This window comes from Balaenoptera ricei, chromosome 17, assembly GCF_028023285.1.
Source record: "Balaenoptera ricei isolate mBalRic1 chromosome 17, mBalRic1.hap2, whole genome shotgun sequence".
NCBI classification, from domain to species: Eukaryota; Metazoa; Chordata; class Mammalia; order Artiodactyla; family Balaenopteridae; genus Balaenoptera; species Balaenoptera ricei.
The window spans coordinates 67530952-67552209 of NC_082655.1; the positions used below are offsets into that span (position 1 = coordinate 67530952).

General features: G+C 42.0%; 1 protein-coding gene across 8 annotated transcripts in view; it reads left to right on the forward strand.

The window, feature by feature from the left end:
• Positions 1-21258, forward strand: part of NCOA2 (nuclear receptor coactivator 2) — a 268760-nt gene that overhangs the window by 200211 nt on the left and 47291 nt on the right. For all 8 annotated transcript variants that reach the window (XM_059902309.1, XM_059902312.1, XM_059902316.1 and 5 more), the window contains 5 exons: positions 8157-8260; positions 12316-12493; positions 15050-15238; positions 17592-17693; positions 17988-18131. In XM_059902309.1, the coding sequence (XP_059758292.1) occupies positions 8157-8260; positions 12316-12493; positions 15050-15238; positions 17592-17693; positions 17988-18131 (717 nt within the window). The remainder of the gene's footprint in view (positions 1-8156; positions 8261-12315; positions 12494-15049; positions 15239-17591; positions 17694-17987; positions 18132-21258) is intronic.

A 21258-nucleotide genomic window follows, 5' to 3' on the forward strand; every position in this document is an offset into this window, starting at 1 on the left:
CCGTGCAGTACATTAATTTTCAAAGTAGGGCCTGCATATTTCAAACTTGTGGCATGGTGGTTGATTCTGTGTAAGCAGTCATGCCTCACCATTGATGAAAACGAAACGAGGCACACTGCTTTCTCCGAAGCAGAGAGTGTGGGGATTTTGCTGGGTGGAGGTAGCCTTGAGATTGGTTCATTTTGCCATTTCTTGGTGCTGAAGGGAAACCATGATGTGGTAATGCCAAGCTCAGTGTCAGAAACAGAGGGAGGCGACTTGGAGCTGAGGTTCCTCCCACTCCCAAAGAAAGTGCAGCTGTGCGTCTTTAATATGCACGGCAGGAGATTTCAGCAGCCCGATGATATATAGTGCATTAATGTTGAAAAGATAAACACATTTGGAGAGCACAGGAAGGGCCTTGTGTTTTTATGTTAGCAGAATGCTTCCTAATGAATAAGAATGTGCTGCTGGCTTCACAGAGCCAGATGGCAGCTTTTCTAATTTTAGTTGGGTGCAGATGCATAATTCTCTGGTTTTACCTTCCAGAACCTTTGAGATGCTACATCACTTTCCCTGTAATATTTTATCTGTAGTGCTTGGCCAGAAACTGCCTGTCGTCGTCTCAATGACTTCTTTGATCTGCATGGGTCCCAGTGCTGCTGGGTTTGACAGTCACTTCACCTGAAATCATCCAGCTCCTAAATGCAGGAAAAGGTGGAAATTGTGGATGTATTCCCACTAGAGTCTTAAAATTTGTTGTGGAGGTGATTAGACTTGTGTTTGACGTCAGTCTACTGAAAAATTGATAGGTATCTGGGTGAGTGATTTTACTCATTTTGGAGCAGTGGAATTAATTATAAAACCCGCATAAAGTCTCAGGTTCCATTTTAGTCAAAGGTGCTAATACTTTAAATAATGCTGCTTCCATAAAAGCAACTCTCCTCATGCTTGACCAAACATCAAAACAACTTTTAAACGCTTACTTGTTACACGTCAGGGAGGTCTAAACATGGGCAGTGTTAAAATTTTTTCCATGTATAGATGTAAATACCCTGTGGCTTATCTTTCTTTTTTTTTTTTTTTAATCTTTCAGTTGATGTATTTTTCAGAGTAAATGATTGATACTTGTTCAAATTCTGACTTTTTAGAGATAAACTAATTTCCACAAGTTTTCCACAGCCTCTTCAGATGATTTTTTTACAGAGAAGGAAAAGAAAGAGTATAAACCTCTTTAATCATGGCCATATCACCCTGTCCCTCCACTGGGCAGACATTAAACAGCATTTAGGTTTCTAAGTCATTGGTGGTTGCCACCACTGCTGCTGAAATTAGAACAATTACGTGGCTGTCCCCTGAGCCATGACTGCCATCCCTGTGAGGAGGCAGGACTCCTTCTGGTCACAGGGCAGAAAGGCCCTGTGAGTGTATGTTCTCAGTTCACCTGCCGAAGAGACAAGACCTTCTAATATTATAAGATTCACTAAGTTACCAAAAATCAATAAATGATGTTCTTCTAGAACATGTAAAGGTCTTTAAAAAAAAAAAAAAAAAAAAAACACTTTATACTTTAAAAGTAGCTAAGTATACTTTTTTTTTTGGCCATACTTTGCAGCCTGTGGGATCTTACTTCCCCGACCAGCGATAGACCCTGGGCCCTCGGCAGTGAGAGCGCCAAGTCCTGACCACTGGACCACCAGGGAATGCCCTAAGCGTACTTTTTTAAAGAATAAATAAACTTTTGGCTAGAATCGCAGTTTCTGATTTGTTTCTGTTCTCACCAGGAAACTTAAATTTTACTTTTCTATGTATTTTTAAATCACTTAAATACCTAGAGATTAAACACTTCCCTAGTTGCCTTTCCTTGTGTTCTGAGAGAAAACACAAATAATAACGACTTATAAAGAAAAGCATATGACATATAATATTAATGATTTTCCCCCAGTTTGTGGTATGACTCATCTTAACACGGTCCCTGAAGAGATGGGGTTTGTTCTTTGCTCTGAAACTGGGAATGTAATTAATTGGTGTTGGATTTCTGGAGCGCAGGCAAGTGGGGGAGGGGACCAGATGGGACTGCAGCCACCCAGGAGGGAGGGGGCCCTAGGAGAGAGATGACTGGGCGTCCTTGGACAGTCTCTCCAGTCGGAGCTTTGCATTTGTAAAGCGGGGCTGTTTAAAAGATCAGAGCTATTTTATGGTATTTTTGTCTTTGGGGAAGTGAGGAAGAAAAGGACAGAATTACTGTTTTCATTGTTATTCTCTTAGGTCATATTCTTTACCTAAAAAGAATAACTTTAATGGTCAAAGTGCAGGAGGAAAACATGGAAGTCAGGGCATGGGGGAGAAATCTTTTTGTAGGCTCTGAAAATTAAATTTTATCATCTCTTTTTTCGATTTAAGAGTTCCATCTGTAATAATGAGATTTCATAAGGTTTTGATCATTTGAAATTCCGGGATGATCTTTCAGTAAACTGTTGAGTTTACTGAAGGATATTTTTGTAACAGAATGTATTTTTATGGTTAATGGATGCAAAATATAGAAAAGTAAATATAATTTGTGACCGCTGAGAAAACTGCCTAATTTAAAAATATTAAATACTATGTTTTAGTATAGTAATGCTGTTCTTACAGAAGTATAAATATATCTAAGGATTTAAGCTTATTTATATCTGGGACATAAAAATAGCATACTCATTCTTGAAATGCTCCATCAAAGTACCAATGTATGTCCGGATAACATAACAGTATATCTCAAAGGAGTTCTTTTCTTCCTCCTATTTAATTTCAAAGCCCAAATGAACATTGTACAGAGGTAGTACTTCATGAAAAGTACTCAAATAATATAAATTCATGGCCAGTTTAATTTAGATTCCAATTACTTCGGTAAAGCCATATTTCTGGGTATTTTCTATCACTTCATATTATTGATATTCTAATACTGAGAAATAGCCAAAGCACATATCGAATACGGAATTGAATAATAGATGACAAATTAGCAGGAAAATGCATATATACAAACACTTAGTGAGGATAGGCGTGAAGGGCCCTAAATTCTTCACCCTGTTTTCTTATTTATTTACTCTGTGAGTAGTGAACATTTCCCAGTCTCTTAGTAAATATATGAATAGTGTTGTATAAATGAACATTTTAAAAGTTCTCTTGCAAATAATCAATGGTCTCATCTGGAGTTTTCTTTCCAGCACACGTTCCACAATTTCAGACTGACCTTGGGAAACATTTTTGTTGTTTTCATTTTGAGTCAGATTCCTAGAATTCCAGTTTGGACAATCTTTTCGCCATTATCCCATAACACTGGTTTCAAAGGCCAGGCTGAGCTTTGCCTGGGGAGGGATGCCACACGTCCATTGCTTTTGCCGTGTGCTCACGAACCCTGCAGAATCCAGTTCGACTACCATGGACGTGAAGTATTTTCAGCTATGTCCAGCCTTTTTTATCCCTTCTGTGAACTTAAAGTTAGTTCCTTGCACTTCAGCCCTCAGTTCTCATTTGGCTCAGCTCTCAGTGCTTTGCCCCTGCAGCTGGATGTAAGCTCTCAGCCCACAAGGATCCTTCACTCCACCTGCACCACAAACATGCGTGAGACACATAGCAAGACATCCAGACACGTGGACGGTGTAACTGGGCGATTTCCCCGTGCCAGCCCCGCATTCTCTGTGACTGCTTGTTAGCTGCCGCTTTTCTCCTTTTGAAGATTTTTCAGTTGAATGTTATAAAGAGGAAAAAAGGACATGTTTTATTATTACAGTTTTTCAGGATGATAATTATTTTTGTCCAGGCTTTACAGTAGAGCCCAAACACATGTTTTATCCCCCTCTAAGTCATCTCTTACATTAAATTTTAGGCCCTTGCCCTAAATTATACCTGATCTGTAGATTCCTAAAGATGAAAGAAAATGCTATGCAGATACAATCTCATTCTTCATATTTTCTTTTTCTTTTTTTTTTTTGGCCGCGCCACGCAGCATGCGGAACTTCCTCGCCCAGGGATCAAACCCACACCCCCTGCATTGGGAGCGCGGAGTCCTAACCACTGGGCCACCAGGGAGGTCCCTCATTCTTATTTTCGGATAAAAGTCAAAAATTCAGTGCCTGAACACATTGCTAGAATATTTAGAATAGCCTGACCTGAAAGTTTATCAGTGTTTAGGAACCTGAATGATTGAGTTTTCCAAGTTTGAATCTTTTTAATTCCACAAAATATTCATTAATGAATTCAGGAAACTTTGGGGTCTTCAGAATGATGATCGGATCCTCAAACTGCCAACATCTCACAAAGTATATTGTTTGTCTTTTAAAGACTTGGGAAATATAAATACGACACAAGAATGTAATGGATAGCTCAAGGAGTATGGCCAATATTTTATAATCACTTTAAGTGGAGTGTAATCTATAAAAATATTGAATCACTATGTTGTACACCTGAAACTGATGTAATATTGTAAATCAACTATACTTTAACTTTTTTTAAGAAAGGACTCAGAAATGGGTTATCACAAACATTGTTATTTTGTATTTATTTTGCCATAAAATGAGGCATTAATATAGACACCACAGAAAACCATAATTTATTACTATTGTGATATCAGAATCTCATATGACGAATAGCCTAATGTTTTCCGGTGATCAGTGATAGGTGTGGGGCTGCCTTTGTGATTAGCTTTTGCCTCCTATCTCACTCCGCCTCACCTTAATCTAAATTAAGTCCATTCTTTTTTTAAATTTTTATTTATTTTTGGCTGCATTGGGTCTTTGTTGCTGCGTGCGGACTTTCTGTAGTTGCAGCGAGCAGGGGCCACTCTTTGTTGCGGAGCGCAGGCTTCTCATTGCAGTGGCTTGTCTTTGTTGCAGAGCACAGGCTCTAGGCGTGCAGGCTTCAGTAGTTGTGGCTCGCGGGCTCTAGAGCGCAGGCTCAGTAGTTGTGGCGCGCGAGCTTAGTTGCTCTGCGGCATGTGGGATCTTCCCAGACCAGGGCTCGAACCCGTGTCCCCTGCATTGGCAGGTGGATTCTTAACCACTGCGCCACCAGGGAAGTCCCAGTCCTTTCTTTAAGAAGAATAACACCACCTGTTGTAACAGTGGAAGGATTGGAAGGACCTGGGAGCCTGCAAGAATGTGAGATGCCTTGAAAGTTGACGACTGAGGCAAGACAAGATGATTCATCATTTAAGCCCAGTTCTCCTCAGGAGACCCTTTCCCCATATTGCTGACCCCTGCACCTGGAGGGCCAGTGGGCCTGAGGGGGAAAATCAGTTCCTTTCCCCGCCACCCTCGATTCTAGTTGCCCCTGCATTCCCGGGGGTCAGTGCCAGCAGTGGGTCTGGTCTCGTCAGTCAGCCACCAAATATTCAGTGAAAACCTACTCTGACGTAGGGATGGTGCTGGCCACTGAGGATACACCAAGGATACCCCTTTCGTGAAACTCCTGGTGGGGATAGTGTACTGTTTCCTGGGCTGGGGTTCTCACTGCAGGAGGGGAGGAGAAATGATACCTTCCAAGAAGATGTAGCAGCATCTTGTGCAAAGAAGGCCTTTCAATCTGCAGATTCTGATAGACCTTCTCTGGGGATGTCTTCTCAGGCACACCATCCCACTTTGAGAGTCACTGCTGCCACCGAAGGTGCTGATGGGAGCACGATGGCCCTGTGAATGGTTAGGAGGCCAAGGAAAGGCTGAGAATTACTGTCTGCAGGGTGTTAGCACATGGTTCCTACACCCCGAATGCCACAGCACCGCAGACGAAAAGTAAATAAATGAGAATGCAGTAGGACCACGTACATTTATAATATCTGTTATGTGGGTTTTAAGATTCAGTATTAAGGAAACTCCGGGATCCTCAGGCCTGAAGCCCGCACAGACCCCCGCCAGCGCAGGGCTGTTAAATTAGAGGAAGAGTAGGTGAAGCAGCAGCTGAGGGCGCCAGCCCTGTCCCCGGACTCGTGTGGGCAAGTGAGCAGACACTGAAAAGAAATCTGCAGCCATACGGAGTGACTAGCAGAAGCGGGGGTCGGGGCGTGGGAGTCTGCCCCGCGTGCGTTTACTCGGTGGTGAGAAAGATTCTGGGAGGATGGGGCGAGGGGAGGGGATGGGGAGAACATGTGCAGTAATTGTCTGGACAACCTGAGGCGCTGCCTGCCTCAGTTAAGACTGGCTGAGGAACTGGGCTGAGACCAAGCCAGCAGATGGGGTAGGGGACCTGCAGTCAAGAGCTAGGGAGAGCAGCAAGGAAAGAAATGAAGTGAGGACTAACACATCTTCACGTGCTGAGTTACGAAGGCTACCAGACAGGTTATATCTCTATTTATAGCTGGTCAGAATTATTCAGATCTAAACAGGTGAATCAGGAACGTCGCAGAGTCATTGAGAAAACAGATACTCTCTGCTTCTAAGTTCTGCATTTGGAACTAAGTAAGGGAGAGCTAATAAATGAAATATATACACTACTGTGCATAAAATAGATAGCTAATGAGAATCTACTGCATAGCGCAGGGAACTCGGCTAAGTGCTCTGTGGTGACCTAAATGGGAAGGAAATCCAAAAAAGAGGGGATATATGTATACCTACAGCTGATTCACTTTGCTGTACAGCAGAAACTAACACAACATTGTAAAGCAACTATACTCCAATTTAAAAAAAAAGACAGATACGGGGACTTCCCTGGTGGTCCAGCAGTTAAGACTTCGCGCTCCCAATGCAGGGGGCCCGGGTTCAATCCCTGGTCAGGGAACTAGATCCCGCATGCCACAACGAAGATCCCGCATGCCGCACTAAGACCCAGCGCAGCTAAATAAATAAATAAATATTTTTTAAAAATAAAAATGAATTTTAAAAATTAAAAAAAGATTTTTAAAAAGACAGCTGTGCTAGTAGTAAGTTACATTTGTAAACTCCTTTCTGGTTTTTAAAGTGTGTTTTACACATCATCCCATTTACTCCTGTCACGGGCCGTGACACGAGAAGGCAGGTACTAAGGCCTTAAAAAGTTGCAATGACGTGCTCTGACTTGTACTAAGTGGCTGAGCTTAGACTTGAACTACACAGGCCTTCTTCCCTTTTCCACTGATAGATATGCATGTGGACGTTTTCCATCAGGGAGCGGCAAGATTTGGAGGGCCTGTGTAATTCCTAATTACTTTCTAGGTTCCCAGGTACAAATTAAACGTTACAGGTTTTCAAAATACTGTGTAAAATCTTCTGTAATGAAAAAAAAGGAAGCCGAGTCTACTAAGTTCATGAAAGCAAGTTGACTCTGAGTACTAAATTGATTTTCAGTTTTCTTTGCTTGCATTTAATTACAATGATAACGTGCAGTGTAAACAAGGATATAATTTATTCAGGACAAATAACTGGCGCATTGTTTTGTGTCGTTTCCTAGCAAGTTTTGGGATGTATCTGTTGTGCTTTAAACTTTTCTTGGTGTTCTTGAAATAACCCGTTTGCATATGTACATTGATGACTGTGCATCTGCTTCCTCCGTGAGACTTTTCTGTGATGGAATGTCTTCCCAGGCCTCGTGGGGAGACGTTTTAGTCCACACCTCTGGACGAGATAAAAGGGCAGCCGTTGAAATTCTCCGAGTGCTTGATAGGGTGCCGCTCTCTCTGCCTTACCTCGTCAGGCACCTTCCACCAGACAGGGGCCAGTCTTTCTGGTTACTTTAAATGTGAAGGCGACAAGAGGTGGGACAGTACAAGAGCCAGGGGAGTGTCACGTGGGAGCAGCCACAGTGGTCAGGACGCGTTTTGATTCCTTCTTCAAATGCATCTTTGATTTCTTTCCCGAAGCCTGAACAACAGGCCCCGGGTCATCCCAGCTCGGGGAATCTCTGCAGGCGGCACTAATTGTGCCGCGGTATAGAGCAGTTTTGCAATCTAGAAAAAAAAATGCTTGTCAGGGACTGGCATGAACCCCCTAAAGTCATTTTATCGGCAGCATGAAAGGGGCTGAGCCACAGGTTCTGGAGGGGAAAAGTTAATGTTCCGGCTCCGGCTTCCAGCAGTTTCTCCCATGCAGTGGTGGTGGGGATGTACTCTAACTTTTTTATAGCTGGCTCTGATCCCACTGGAGATTTTTGAAATCGTTACAATAAAAATGTTTCTGTGTCACTCTGTCCTTGAAATAGCACTGCCGTTGAATTCACACTTGTGTTTGTTGCAGAGAAAGCAGCAGCCGCCAACATAGATGAAGTGCAGAAGTCAGACGTGTCATCTACCGGGCAGGGTGTCATCGACAAGGATGCACTAGGGCCTATGATGCTTGAGGTAGTGCACCCTCATTTTGGTTCTGTATCTCACAATGTTGTTTATCCATTATTCCATTTAATTTTCAAGTGAATGTAATTTAAGGAGAATCCACACTTAATTTTCACTCTTAAAGTTGAAGTACTGCTGACCTCTTGAGCTTACTATTAATAATATGTATCTAGATTTTACTCCGGATTCCAGCTTATATACGTTTCGAATTGATAATACAGAATTAAATTAAGTGGATTAGAATACAAATTTGACCAACTTTAACTGTCAGTTGAGCATTCATTTTGGAAAATTGTGTTCACAAGTCCTGTTAAATTCTGTGAAGTTGTCGTGGTTTGAAATGTTCCCAGAATTCTTAGGTTTTCATATATGCATGTCCATATGCCTGTATATACAGGTTAAAATTTGAGGACCAAAGGAGGTTTACTCGGGACTTCCCTGGCGGTCCACTGGTTAAGACTGTGAGCTTCCACTGCAGGGGGCACAGGTTCCATCCCTGGTCAGGGAACTAAGGTCTCGCGTGCCCCATGGTGCAGCCAAAAATTTTTTTAAAGAGGAGGTTTACACCTGTTATTTATGTTACTTCAACTAGTTTATTGATTTCATAAAGATGAAAATTGAAGGAATAGGCAGAACTCTTAAGCATCACAAGTGTAATGAATTGTCGTAACTGCCTTTTCTTTATTAACTTTAGGAAGTTTTATGACCAGACTACCTATCTAGATTTTGTAAAGTCCCGCTTTCTTATTTTATTAACCGGTACAGTATTAAACACCAAGTCCTTTGCTGTACCTATTCCAGAATTACAATTTAAGATGTAGGCTATGGTAAGATGAGGGAAAAAATGTCAGTGAATATATAACAAGAAGCAGAGGAGCCCTGAGACATAAATTATGTCAGTTCTCAGGATAATTTACTCTGCTGATGATATGATGAGATTGAAAATTACCGCATGGCCAGAAGCTCTGCAGCACTGCCAGCGTAGAATCACTTATCTTGCAGCAGCTGCACGTATATAAGAAATTAGGATTTTTAAAGCAGAGATAACCAATAATTGCCCCTTTTTTTTTGGTTGGTGCATAAGATGATTTTTATTTTTAGAAAATCTAATTCTGTGAAAATCTACCATATAATCGGAGGGTGGGGGGACACAGAAGAAATGTAAAGCTTGTCTGACCCGGTCTTTATATTTAGAAATGACAGAATTCATTCCTTGGGTCTGACCTTGCTGGCCAAAAGACTTTAAATGACCCCACGTTGGCCCTTGCTTATATCTCTTTTATCACTGGCTTGAAAACATTTAACGATAATTTTCAGAGAAGAAGCAAAAACACACTTAACCTGATTTTCCCGAATTCAAAAGGCAGTGGAAGGCCAGAGTGCTACTTCCCACTTGGTTCTTAGAAGCAGATGAGAAAACTCTTAACTAGGTGGGCTGTTTATTTAGAATTAGATGAAAGAACTAGAAACAAAATTCATTTGGAAATGATGGTAATCTAAATTTTTACAATTAGGAAATGCCCATATATCTGTGCTTATTCCTTATATGGGGGGAAATTAAAGTAGGGTGGAAACTCTTGGGAAGATTTTTGAGGCTTCTAAAAAGAAATGCTTGCAGTAACCACAAGGCTATGACTCAAGCCTTTTGAGAGTAAGTTCACTAATAGCAGAAATCAGATTGCTAGATATCAGTGGACCTTATCTCGTAAGATCAAATAAATCCACATTTTCACTGTTTCAAAATAGTCTTCTGAGAATTCAGTGCATTGAGCAAGCACCTGTTCAGCAGGACTTCAGTGCTAAATGTGTGAGAGGTAACGCTTTGAATCTAGAGACTTAAGGTTTGAATTTGCATCTTTATCCCTGTTTGCATGTAATAATCTAAACGGAGAAAACTTGTTCTCGTTGAGCCGTTCTAGGCATAGATGCACACTCATGCTTACATCATAGCATAGTGGTTGCTAGGCAACGAAACCAAATGTCAGCTTTTTTCATCAGAGCATATCATAGTGAGCTTTAAAAAAACAAACAGTTTTATAAGATGAAAGAATTTCATCTTTCAGTTATATTATGCCACAGTCAGTCTTTTTAGCCTGGTACAAAGCAGCAGGAAACTACATGCACTTCCAAAAGTGAACAACAGGTAATATAATTACGACAATCCCTGTTGAATGTGTATTTAAGCAATGAGTTTAAAAGGACATTTGGTATATAACTAATCAACTGACTTCCTGTCCTACACACACACACACACACACACACACACACACACACACGCATGCACGCTCACACACGCACACACACACTCACGCAAGGTTTCCAACAGTTGATGCCAACATACTGCGGAAGGCTGTTTACACATAGTCTTGCTTTGCCCTGCATATTGTTTATACCATTGGGAAAACCTGACTGAACATTTAAGAAAAACTTAAAACCAACTGGTGTTTTTTTTTAAATATATATTTTTAAGAGCTTTTCATTGGTGCCTTATGGTCAGCTCTAATTTGAGAGAGCGCTTAGTTTTGTCATGAAAATAGAATTAGAGATGGAATATATTCAAAGAAAGCTCACAAAATAGGAGCCTGTTAAATAATAACTTAAGGAAAAAACAAACTAGAAAGAAAGTAAACACTTTATGCCCCATTCATACACTTTGTCATACTGGTGTGTCCATGTAACATTCGTGTTAAAATAGTAGTAAATACACAGCATGAAGAAACTGGCATGAACTCTGTGGTCCACGTGTTCCTGGCCCAAGGAACGCCTGGTCAGTATCAAGCCTCTTCTAGCCCTGATCAGTCCCCTGATCCATGCAACAGCTCTGACAAGTGAGGATCAGAAAGAAAAAGGAGGAGGAACCAAGAGAATCTCACTGAGCTCCCGGCATTTGCATGACCCAGGCGACCATGATAGGAAGATGGGCTGGGTAAATACTGGAGAGCACTGTGCTGCGTGGTAGTTGAAAGCATGGGCTTCGGAGTCACATCCACCTGGATTTGCAACCCAGCTGACTAGTTGCAAGTGCCTGGGCAAATCCCTTAACCTCTTTGAGTCTCAGTTTTTTTCCTCCTCTGTGAATTGGAAAAGGGAAAACATTCCTTCCAGAATTGTAAATATTAAAACGACACTGTGTGTTTAAGGCTCAGTAAACGTGTCTATATCTATTATTATCCTCTTGATTTCCTGAAATGATCCTAGGTCCTTCATCTCCTTCCCTAATCTGTTTTGGAATGACAGCAAAGTGAGCTATGCACCCATCACAGGAAAAATGCTACTGCTATCTGGGTGATTTAGGAACCTGCATCTTGACAACTTGGAGAACAAGTAATAGAGCCAGGCGTGATTAGTTAACTTTCCAGTCCTCCCTGTTACAAACCTAAACCTCAAGGCCCTGTGCAGTCTCAGGACAGTGCCGGCTGTATCTCAGCCTGAGGTCCCCAGGAAGACTGGTTTGTCACATCAGAGACACACCTCCCAGACTCTTTCCCCATTTACACCAAACAATAAAGGATTGGCGTTCCTTAAAAGGTCTGAGATCACCTTCGATTCTTTTCGCTTAAGCCTTGCAAGCTTTAAAGGTAGTAAAATTTTCTGATTTTTTTCCTTGGCATTTATCCTTAAACTGAGGGAAAATTATCAATGACCTCTCCTTCCCATTGTATTCCATGAGGAAATGTACAAAAAAATGACTCAGTATTGGATCACTAGCATAAAAGTTGCTCTCGGCCCTACGGAGTACATCAATCTCATTTGGAAAATGCAGATAAATGCCTGTATACTTTTACGTGGCAGTAATTATCTCCTGATGAATTAACAGAGTGAGTGTTTGTCATTTAGTTTGTGACAAGAAACCCTGATGTAGTCTCTCCCACTTACTAAGATGGACTCATTTCAGCAAGAGAAAGTGTGTTAACTGTTTCTGGATGATAGGAGTGGTGCAAGAGAGATCACCCTTCTCCCCACACGTGAATTATGTCTCCCTTAAAGGGGCCACTCCCTTCTTAGCAGTCGGATGTGATTTTATGCTGCCTCCTTTCTAACACAATTTGTGCCTCTTCCCTTAGGCCCTTGATGGGTTCTTCTTTGTAGTGAACCTGGAAGGCAACGTTGTGTTTGTTTCAGAGAATGTGACACAGTACCTAAGGTATAACCAGGAAGAGCTGATGAACAAAAGCGTATATAGCATCCTGCACGTTGGGGACCACACTGAATTCGTCAAAAACCTGCTGCCAAAGTCCATAGGTAAATGAGTGTCTCCTGGGTCTCTCCTCAGCCCCTGCCCACACGCACGGTGTCTTGGCCAGAGGGCAGAAAACAGAACTATATTCTGTCCGCTGGGGATAAGAGTAACTGGGTAATTTTTTAGAGATGCTTGTGTTAACTGTGTAAGCTTCGAGGTCAGGCAGAAAAGGACATCTGTAGGTCCTGGTCTTGAATGAATGATCGTTTTGACCCTATATTTCAAGTAAGTAAAAATAATGCAGTTGGAGAGTAGGCACATGGCAACTGTTTTCATGGGATTGATTTGGTTGTTTTTTAAGAGGCTGCCGATTGCCTCCCGCCCAATCCAGTGCCCGTCGGCTCTGCTTTGTCCTTTTCTTCCGTGACAACCTAAGACGCAGAAGGTCACGAGGAGCTTGAGATTCAGTTTATTTTGAGTCCTGCTGGTGAAGGGTATGATGTGGGTGTATACGACATTCTAAAAATAAAATGCTGAGGAACAAGTGGCGTGTGGAGGTTCGAATGCTCCCAGCCTGGGAACCCGAAATGGGCTCTGGGGCTTCACAGGACTCCTCAGTGGCCCTGCGGGTGGCAAGGGGCCCACCCCCACCCCCCGCCCCTCGCCCCTCCACGCCCGCTCCCTGCTTCCCCTTCCTGTCTTCCTCATCTCGACCTGGAGTTGCTATCCGAGAGTGTCCGTGATTCCGAAGGGCCGTACTTTAAAGCGGGTGATTCACAGCGTGGGCCCACCTCAGTGGCTGCTCTAGAGCATTGCTGTTCCCAGTTACTAAGTGGCTCTTTTTTTATATTCTCACTTAAGCTCATGTTGCTGAGAATGTCTTCATGGGTAAAAAGGAGTGCATATTTTAGTAGAGAATAAGGTCAAGTCCTGAGTTAGCAAGTATTTCTGTTCCTTTTCTTAAAACTGTTTATGCTAGCTGGTCTCATTGTTACCATGGTAAATAGGAAAAGGTCCTTTCACATTCCATTGTGGCTAGCTTTTCTTTAATAGGATAACCCTTTGTTCAGAGTGACTGCAGCAGTAATACAAAGTATACGTGTGAGGTTCTTCCATTATATTCTCTAGTAAATGAACAAGAAAGTGGGATGTCTTATTTCAAGTAACTAGTATTTTCAAATCTCTTCAGTAATTTTATGACTTCCTCAGAAGACCTATACTTATTAATTCACTATTATTAATTCACTTGTCTAAAGAGCTCTTTGCCTTACTTTATATTGTACTTTTTTATACTTGCAAGTTACGTATTAACCTGAGTGAACAAGAACTTTTTTCTTTGATTACTCTATGTAGTCTTCATTATGTAAATAAGCTTTTAAGAATGCTGATGGTAAAATAAACTTCTCAGACGTCTGTATAAAGCTAGCTGTGGTTCCTCCTTGTAAAACAGCCTCCTGTGGTTCACTTGATATTTCCTTTTTCTCTCTAGGGTTTGTTTCCTTCTTTCTTCCTCTACAGCCCAGTGCCTGTGGGGTTAGCATTGTGTTCACCTAGGTGTCCTTTTAAGCGTTTTCTAACTAGTGACTTTCTGAGAGTGCATTTGCTTGTCTTATGACTGGCCATTTTTTCTGATTCCCCTCTTTCATCGTCCTGCTGGTCCTAATATCTTTTAGATAAAACACAAGCGACAGTAAAGAAAAGGGCACCGAAGTGAGAAGTAGGGTCGGTTCTGACTCCAGCTCTTCTAGAAGCTGAATATTTCTTTGCACATCAGTTTTCTCGTCTGTAGATGAGGAGGCTGATCTGGTGATCTGTAAACACCCTTAAATTCTCAAAATCAGTCATTATTTTATTTCTCTCTTTGATTTCTCTAATGCATCTCCCCCCCCCCAAAAAAGAGGGCTTTCTTCTCTTTCATCTTTTTCTTGAATTAATATATATGTTTCTAAGTATTGATACTAAAATAGAAGACATGTGAAGTAGTATTTCATTGAAAAGAAATAAATGACATTAGCAGTGTATCCTCAAGATCATCTCAGTCTTATGAAGAAATATGCACGAAGCAAAAAAAAAAAAAAACTACAGCCAAGTTACAGAATATACAGTAAAATTTCAGTTAAGTTTTAGGAGAGAAAGGTCAGTAAGAAGAGGCAGTTGGGATGCCTAGAGCAGTTGGTTAAGTATCTAAAGGATCTCAGCCGTAGAGCAGGAGTACATGTGGATGGGAGACAGAGAGGCAGCTGGACCTTTTAGACAAGGTAGCAGGTGCAAAGATATCCATGTGGTACTGGGTATGGAAGGTGATGGCGGGGAGGCTCGTGCTGGGCAACGTGAAAGGTCTGGTTAGATGGGTAAGAGGGGGCTGGTCAGCAATCAGGGCCTGCACTTGAAGGGAAAGAGTCATGGTGAAGAGTAAGAAGTGTGTAAAAGACATTTGAAATTCCCAAGAATTAACCCAATAATTTTTCCCCTTTAGATTTTGAAATTACTTAGAAAAGTATAAGCACTATATAAAAGTAAGATAACCATATGTTTCCTACATCGTTCTGATAATTAGGCAGAAGCCAGTCTGACACTAGTTTCTTTACACTGTCGGGTTGCTTTTGCCTTTTGCCCAGTGAATGGGGGAGCTTGGTCTGGCGAACCTCCCAGGCGGAACAGCCATACTTTCAATTGTCGGATGCTGGTAAAACCTTTACCTGATTCAGAAGAGGAAGGTCATGAAAACCAGGAAGTACATCAGAAATATGAAACTATGCAGTGCTTTGCTGTCTCTCAACCAAAGTCCATCAAAGAAGAAGGAGAAGGTAGGGGCCACATCTCTGGGATATGTTACATCATGTATTCCTGTGCTACTTCTTTCACACTTAATAATCTGAAATTAGAGGCCACACAAAGAAAAATGTAGAGGCAGTTTCTTTGTTCTTTTCACCTACTTAACAATTTTTGTGATAAATTCAATTATTAAGTCTTTAAAACAGCACGATCCAATAGAATTTGCTGTGATGATGGCAGTGTTACGTGTCTTCAATGTCCAACACAGCCGCCACTAGTTACATGTGGCTACTGAGCATTTGAAATATCAGTAATGCAGTTGGGGACCAAATTGTCTATTTTATTAAGTTTTCGTTTAAATAGCCCCATGTGGCCAGCAGCTACCCTGCTGGAGCACGTCCACTAGTGTTGAACCTCTCGGGGATCCTAGGCTCCTCTGAATGTCTGTAACAAGCTCCGAGCCACACCCTGGAAAAACACACATGGTACAAATAACATCTTTCATATACTTCCAAGGGATTAATGGATTTCATATGGTTTGTCTATGGATGCTGCGTCCAGGATAGGAGAGGATGGAGACGGGAGTGGGGATTGGGAAAAGGGTTCCAGACTGTGAGCTCATAGGCTTTTACCTTTAAAGAGGTGCTGACCTAGTGTCCACCCCCTACGCCCTCCGAGCAAGCCACTCCACACTGCCGCGTGTCACTGTCTGTGACACGGGACAGTGCCGAAGAACGCGTTCTGCGTGTGTAGCAGAAGCGGGGGAGCCAGGGACCATCAGTCAGTGGAAACACCGTGGGCTTTGTAATCAGGCAGGCCAGCTCCTAAATCAGCCACTTACCAGCTCTGACTGTGGGCAAAACCTTCTCGACCTCCGAACATCCGTGTACTCTCTTAACCAGTGAAGTCAACGATTCCAGTATCACAGCGTAATAAGGATTAAGCGAACATGCCTGAGCCATGATTGGCATTCAATACTAGATATTTAATCCTCTTTTTAAAAAATATGTAAGTAATTTTTAATTTAAATTTTATTGGAAAGGAAGTTAATAGAGCTGTCACAGATGATACATGCTTTCAAAATTAAGTTTTTACATAGATACGGAATGTCAAGCGATTTTATTCTCCTGTATGCAACAGAGTGAGTGTCGCTAATACATCCATCTGCGATAATATTCTACAGCCGTATTCTACAGCTGAGCTGACTTACGATTTTGTGCTATATATTTATTTAAACATTTCTGTACATTTAAAATCTGATTCCGAATGTTTACACAGTGTAGCATAAGAGTAGGGTTTCTGAGGCATGGTGCGCTCACGTTCAAATCCTGGCTTCCCCAAAGTTTTGTGTGATGTTGGGCAAGTTACTGAAACGCCGTGCTTTGGATTCTCCTCTGTTAAATGGAGATAATGCTAGTATCTGCCTCACAGAGTTGTTAAGAGGATTAAATGAATCGGTAGCCTATAAAGCAGCTAGAAAGGTGTCTGTCTTATAGTAAGTGCTCAAAAATTTAGGTTTTATTAATGTTGAGGACAAGGATTACACTTATTTTTGTGATACTCACTATTACTGGATATATTTAAAGAACTTCTTTCCCGAATTTAAAGGTGAACAATCATAAATCAGCGACATAAGATATGAAGAGACTTTTTAAATCAACCTTTTCCCCAGCATGTTTGAGGTTGAGAGGGCTTGCAGTGTGCTCTGCATGTTACAAGATAAAACGCGTCCTCCCTGTTCTCCAGAAGTGAACACAGATACATGAAACAGTTGAAGTGGGGCAAGGAATAAATGCTTAGAGCTGTGTGAGAACCTAGCCGTGGCCAAGACTCTAAACTTGGCACACACTGCATTTTCTAGGATTCGTTCCCCGAATCTGAGTCTAGACTCTGTTTATATACTTCGTTTTAAATTGCATATTGCCATTGTAGGAGCATTGACATAGTTGGGTAGAAGGTATATCTAGTTCTTCTGTATCTTGGTGAACCTAAAACTCAAGGAGCAAACCCTCGACAGAGTATCAGCTTTTAGTTTTCATCACTTGTGTGCTTTCTTATGAATTCAGCTGGCTGTTACTATCAGCCAGTTAATAAGAAAGGATTCCATTCTTTTCCGCCACTGGGGAGATGGTTTCAGATGGTTGACTCTGGTATGGTGGATGTGCTTTTATCACGTGTGTCGTGTGGCTTCAGCGGTTTATCCTCGGCTCCCCGAGCTCATCCGCCCCCAGCTGCTTCCCACTTCAGGGGAGGAGCCTGGGTACATAGTGTTTCGTCGCTGTCTCCCTTATTGATCTGCAAGGTTGTGCTGTCAGAAATGCATTTGATCTTGTTTGAAACACTAAAAAAGCCTGATATGATAACCATCAATGTATGTGATTGAAGATTTGCAGTCCTGCTTGATTTGTGTGGCTAGAAGAGTCCCCATGAAGGAGAGACCAGTTCTTCCCTCATCAGAAAGTTTCACTACTCGCCAAGATCTCCAAGGTAAATTTTCTTGCCAAAGAAACCCTTCTAGAATACCTACATGTTTGTAAATGCAGGGAATGGGTCTAGAAAGTTATGGAGAAGCTGGTAGTAGTGGCTGCTGCTGGGGCAGAAGCGTGGAGGAGCTGGAGGCGGGGGCGGGGGGGGAAACTCCTCTTCACCGTCTACCCTCTTGGTCCATGCACTTGTGCTGCCTATTCCAAATAAATAAATGTGTACCTTTTTAAGGTGTACTCATTTCTGTTGTAAAGAGCAGATCAGTACGTAGGTGTGACGCCTGCCGTTATTTGCTAGGCAAGATCACGTCGCTGGACACCAGCACCATGCGGGCAGCCATGAGGCCGGGCTGGGAGGACCTGGTGAGGAGGTGCATCCAGAAGTTCCACGCGCAGCACGAGGGAGAGTCTGCGTCGCACGCCAAGAGACATCACCATGAAGGTAACCGCCTCTAACCGGCGCTTTTCCCGAGGCTCATCTTGCTCCACCACTGCTTTTTAGGAGCGCTTTCTCGGAAACAGTGACCGCTGAATCCACCGCCGGGGACTTGGATCTGGTGACTCTTTGGGTTCGTATGTGCTGGCATCGTCTTGCCCAGAATTGTCGCCGTCTGAAGGGAAATTGCATAGGAGAACCTGTAAGGCTAAGAGTGTGATGAAGGGAATCGAATCGGGCATGATAATCTCACAAAGACAGATGACAGGAAAGGGAAAGAGATCATTGCCTTTGCTGCTGCGGCTTCTAGATGTGTAAAACAACGTACTGAGGTGTCCCCTCTAACAGCAAACGAAATACCATCTGAATCGTAAGGACACTGTGGAAATAAGAATGAAAGGAAATTTGCAAGAGCAGGTGGATTCCTGTTAGAGGCGACAGTGGGATCCCAAACCCTCCTTCCGGATGACGACCACTGAAGACTGCCCAGATGTTTCCAGAAAGAGATGAAGTGACTTGTCTGAGGTCGCACAGTTAGTTAATAGGACACCTGGAACTGAACCCAAGACTCAGCCTTCCTTGAGCACCTGGCCTTTGCCTGGCATTGTCCCTCTTTCCGTGAGCCCCTTGACCGCCACAGCCCACCTAGGAAGTGGGCATTTGACTCTTGTGCTGTCGGTGGGGAGCTGACACAGGTGACATGGCCTCGGGAGCCTTCGATTAGAAAGTGTCAGCTCCTGGGACTTCCCTGGTGGCACAGTGGTTAAGACTCTGTGCTCCCAACGCAGGGGGCCCGGGTTCGATCCCTGGTCAGGGAACTAGATCCCACATGCACGCCGCAACTGAGAGTTTGCATGCCACAACTAAGGAGCCCGTGTGCTGCAACTAAGGAGCCCGTGAGCCGCAACTAAGCAGCCCACCTGCCGCAACTGAGACCCAGTGCAACCAAATAAATAAATAAAATTTTTTTTTTTTAAATTTAAAAAGTGTCAGCTCCGGAGCTGGATCTGAGGCCCGTCCTGGCCATCACTTCACCACCGCGCTGCTCCCATGGTTCTTTCTGCAGCATCACTTTTTCTCAAGTGCATTCTGGGTTTTTGTTAAATTGGTGAGAACAAAGAAAAAATTCCTTTCTTTAGCAGGACTCCATGGGGGAGGGAGACACTTTTTCCTTCTGGTCTTCTGACTCTCCTCTCGTGGACCCTGCATGTCCTGGCAGGGGCGCTTGGTTACGGGCGTGGATTCTATGGGGGCCACACTGCCTGTGAGGGACGGGGGCCCTGTGCCTTATGACTCAGTTTGGCAAATTGTCTGCATTTTTGCAGAAAAAACTTGTAACTCATTATTGAATATCAAGTTTTAGTTGGTCATCTTCCGTTTAACGTGCATCCGTGACCTTGGCATTTACCAAGAGTGTTTGTATGTTTAAACTTTATGCTTTTAAGATTGATTATGAAAAAGTACAAGTCATGGTAAATGACCTCTCTTTCCATTCCCTTATTTTTCCCTCATCTTATTCATCCTGTTTATCTTCTTCATCCTTATTTCTTAGAAATAAATAAGCACATAATCCAACAATTTGTGTCTTCCAGCATTTTTCTGTAAGCGGGAAAGAGTAAGAGGAAATAAAGATGCTACATTTGACAGAAATCAATAATTAACCTGCCATTTCACTAGATCTGGTTTAAAATAAAAAGAATAGTGACAAAGAATAAGAAATCTCCATCAGCAGCCGTGTTCAGTGTCCTTGGGCCCTGAGTAGCAATGCCCCACATTTAATCCTGTGGCTTCGTGATTCCTTACAAAAGGGTTTACACAGATGTACTAGGCACTATGCTAGGTTTAAACAGATGGGACCCACTGAAAGGAAACTCTGCAATGATTTATGCCACCTTTTAGTGGCATACTTAGTGTACAAAGCAAGATACATGTATGTACAGTAATTCATTTCCAGTACCGCCACTTCAGAGAAATCATGCAGCAGTTGGTGGCAGAAAGTAATACCTAAATACTGCATGTCCCTAAATACCTGGAACTGCAGGGGTGTTCATCAGGGAAATTGCTCAAAGTGAAATTTTACCAAAAAATCTGAATCCACGTTGTGTGTCAGCACCTACCTCTGTCTGATTGTCTGTCTGTCTGTCTCTCTCTCTCTAATTTTGTGGTAATTTTGTGGAATGATGAATGTGCTTGGCCACTTTGGGACTAACTAGTCAGCCCGCAAAATTTGTGCTGAGGATTATGTGGTAGAAAATGGTAGTCTTCTTAAAATGGTTTAGAAGGTAACTAAACTGTATGGCTCCTTTTTTTCTGAATTGAAGTGTTCTTTTTTAATATGCAGTATTTGACAATTTTAAAATACAGTTGTTTTAAAGATAAATCTGAAATTTTAAGAGAAATTATTTTAACCTAGTGTTATATTTTCTGCTATAGTCTTGAAAATGTAAACGCCTGACTCTTTATCCAGACATTAAACCAATTCCATGTCACTAAGATTTGTACTTTTATTATTTCAGTTTTCTATTTAGCCTTTTGTTCTCTGAAAAGATTCCTGTGATTGTTTATCTTTTACTTCCTGTTATCCTGACCACAGAAATAATACTTCTTACACACCGAGAAACAGAATTGGGGAATAGTAGTGTGAGATAATGGAGTAAACAGTACGTAACTTCAAGATGAATATTCGGAGAATATATTCAATGGCATAAGTTTTACTGTAACATTTACTACTGTATTAGTTTGAAGAGAAATTAAAGGCAAATTGTACCCTTTAGAGGTATCATGTTTATGCATTGCATTGTTTCCTAACATTTTAGACAAATCATTGTAAAGCTTGCTTTGAGCTAATAAACTGTTTACACTCTGTTTTGCCATGATACTGACGATTTTTAAAAGAACGTAGTTTGAGGGTCCAAGCTTCATTTGCGGGAAAAAAAACAAAACAAAACAGTATATTGAATTTATCGGTACTTTGAATGAAAGATAAATGCGCTTTTAAAAATGTATAATGTTCTAATGTCATGAAATATTACCTACAACTCTGTTTAACCTGCTGGTAGGAAAATAATACACTTAACGAAGTTTATTACTGTTATTATGTCTTGTCCTGCCCTCACCTTCTGATTCTGTTTCT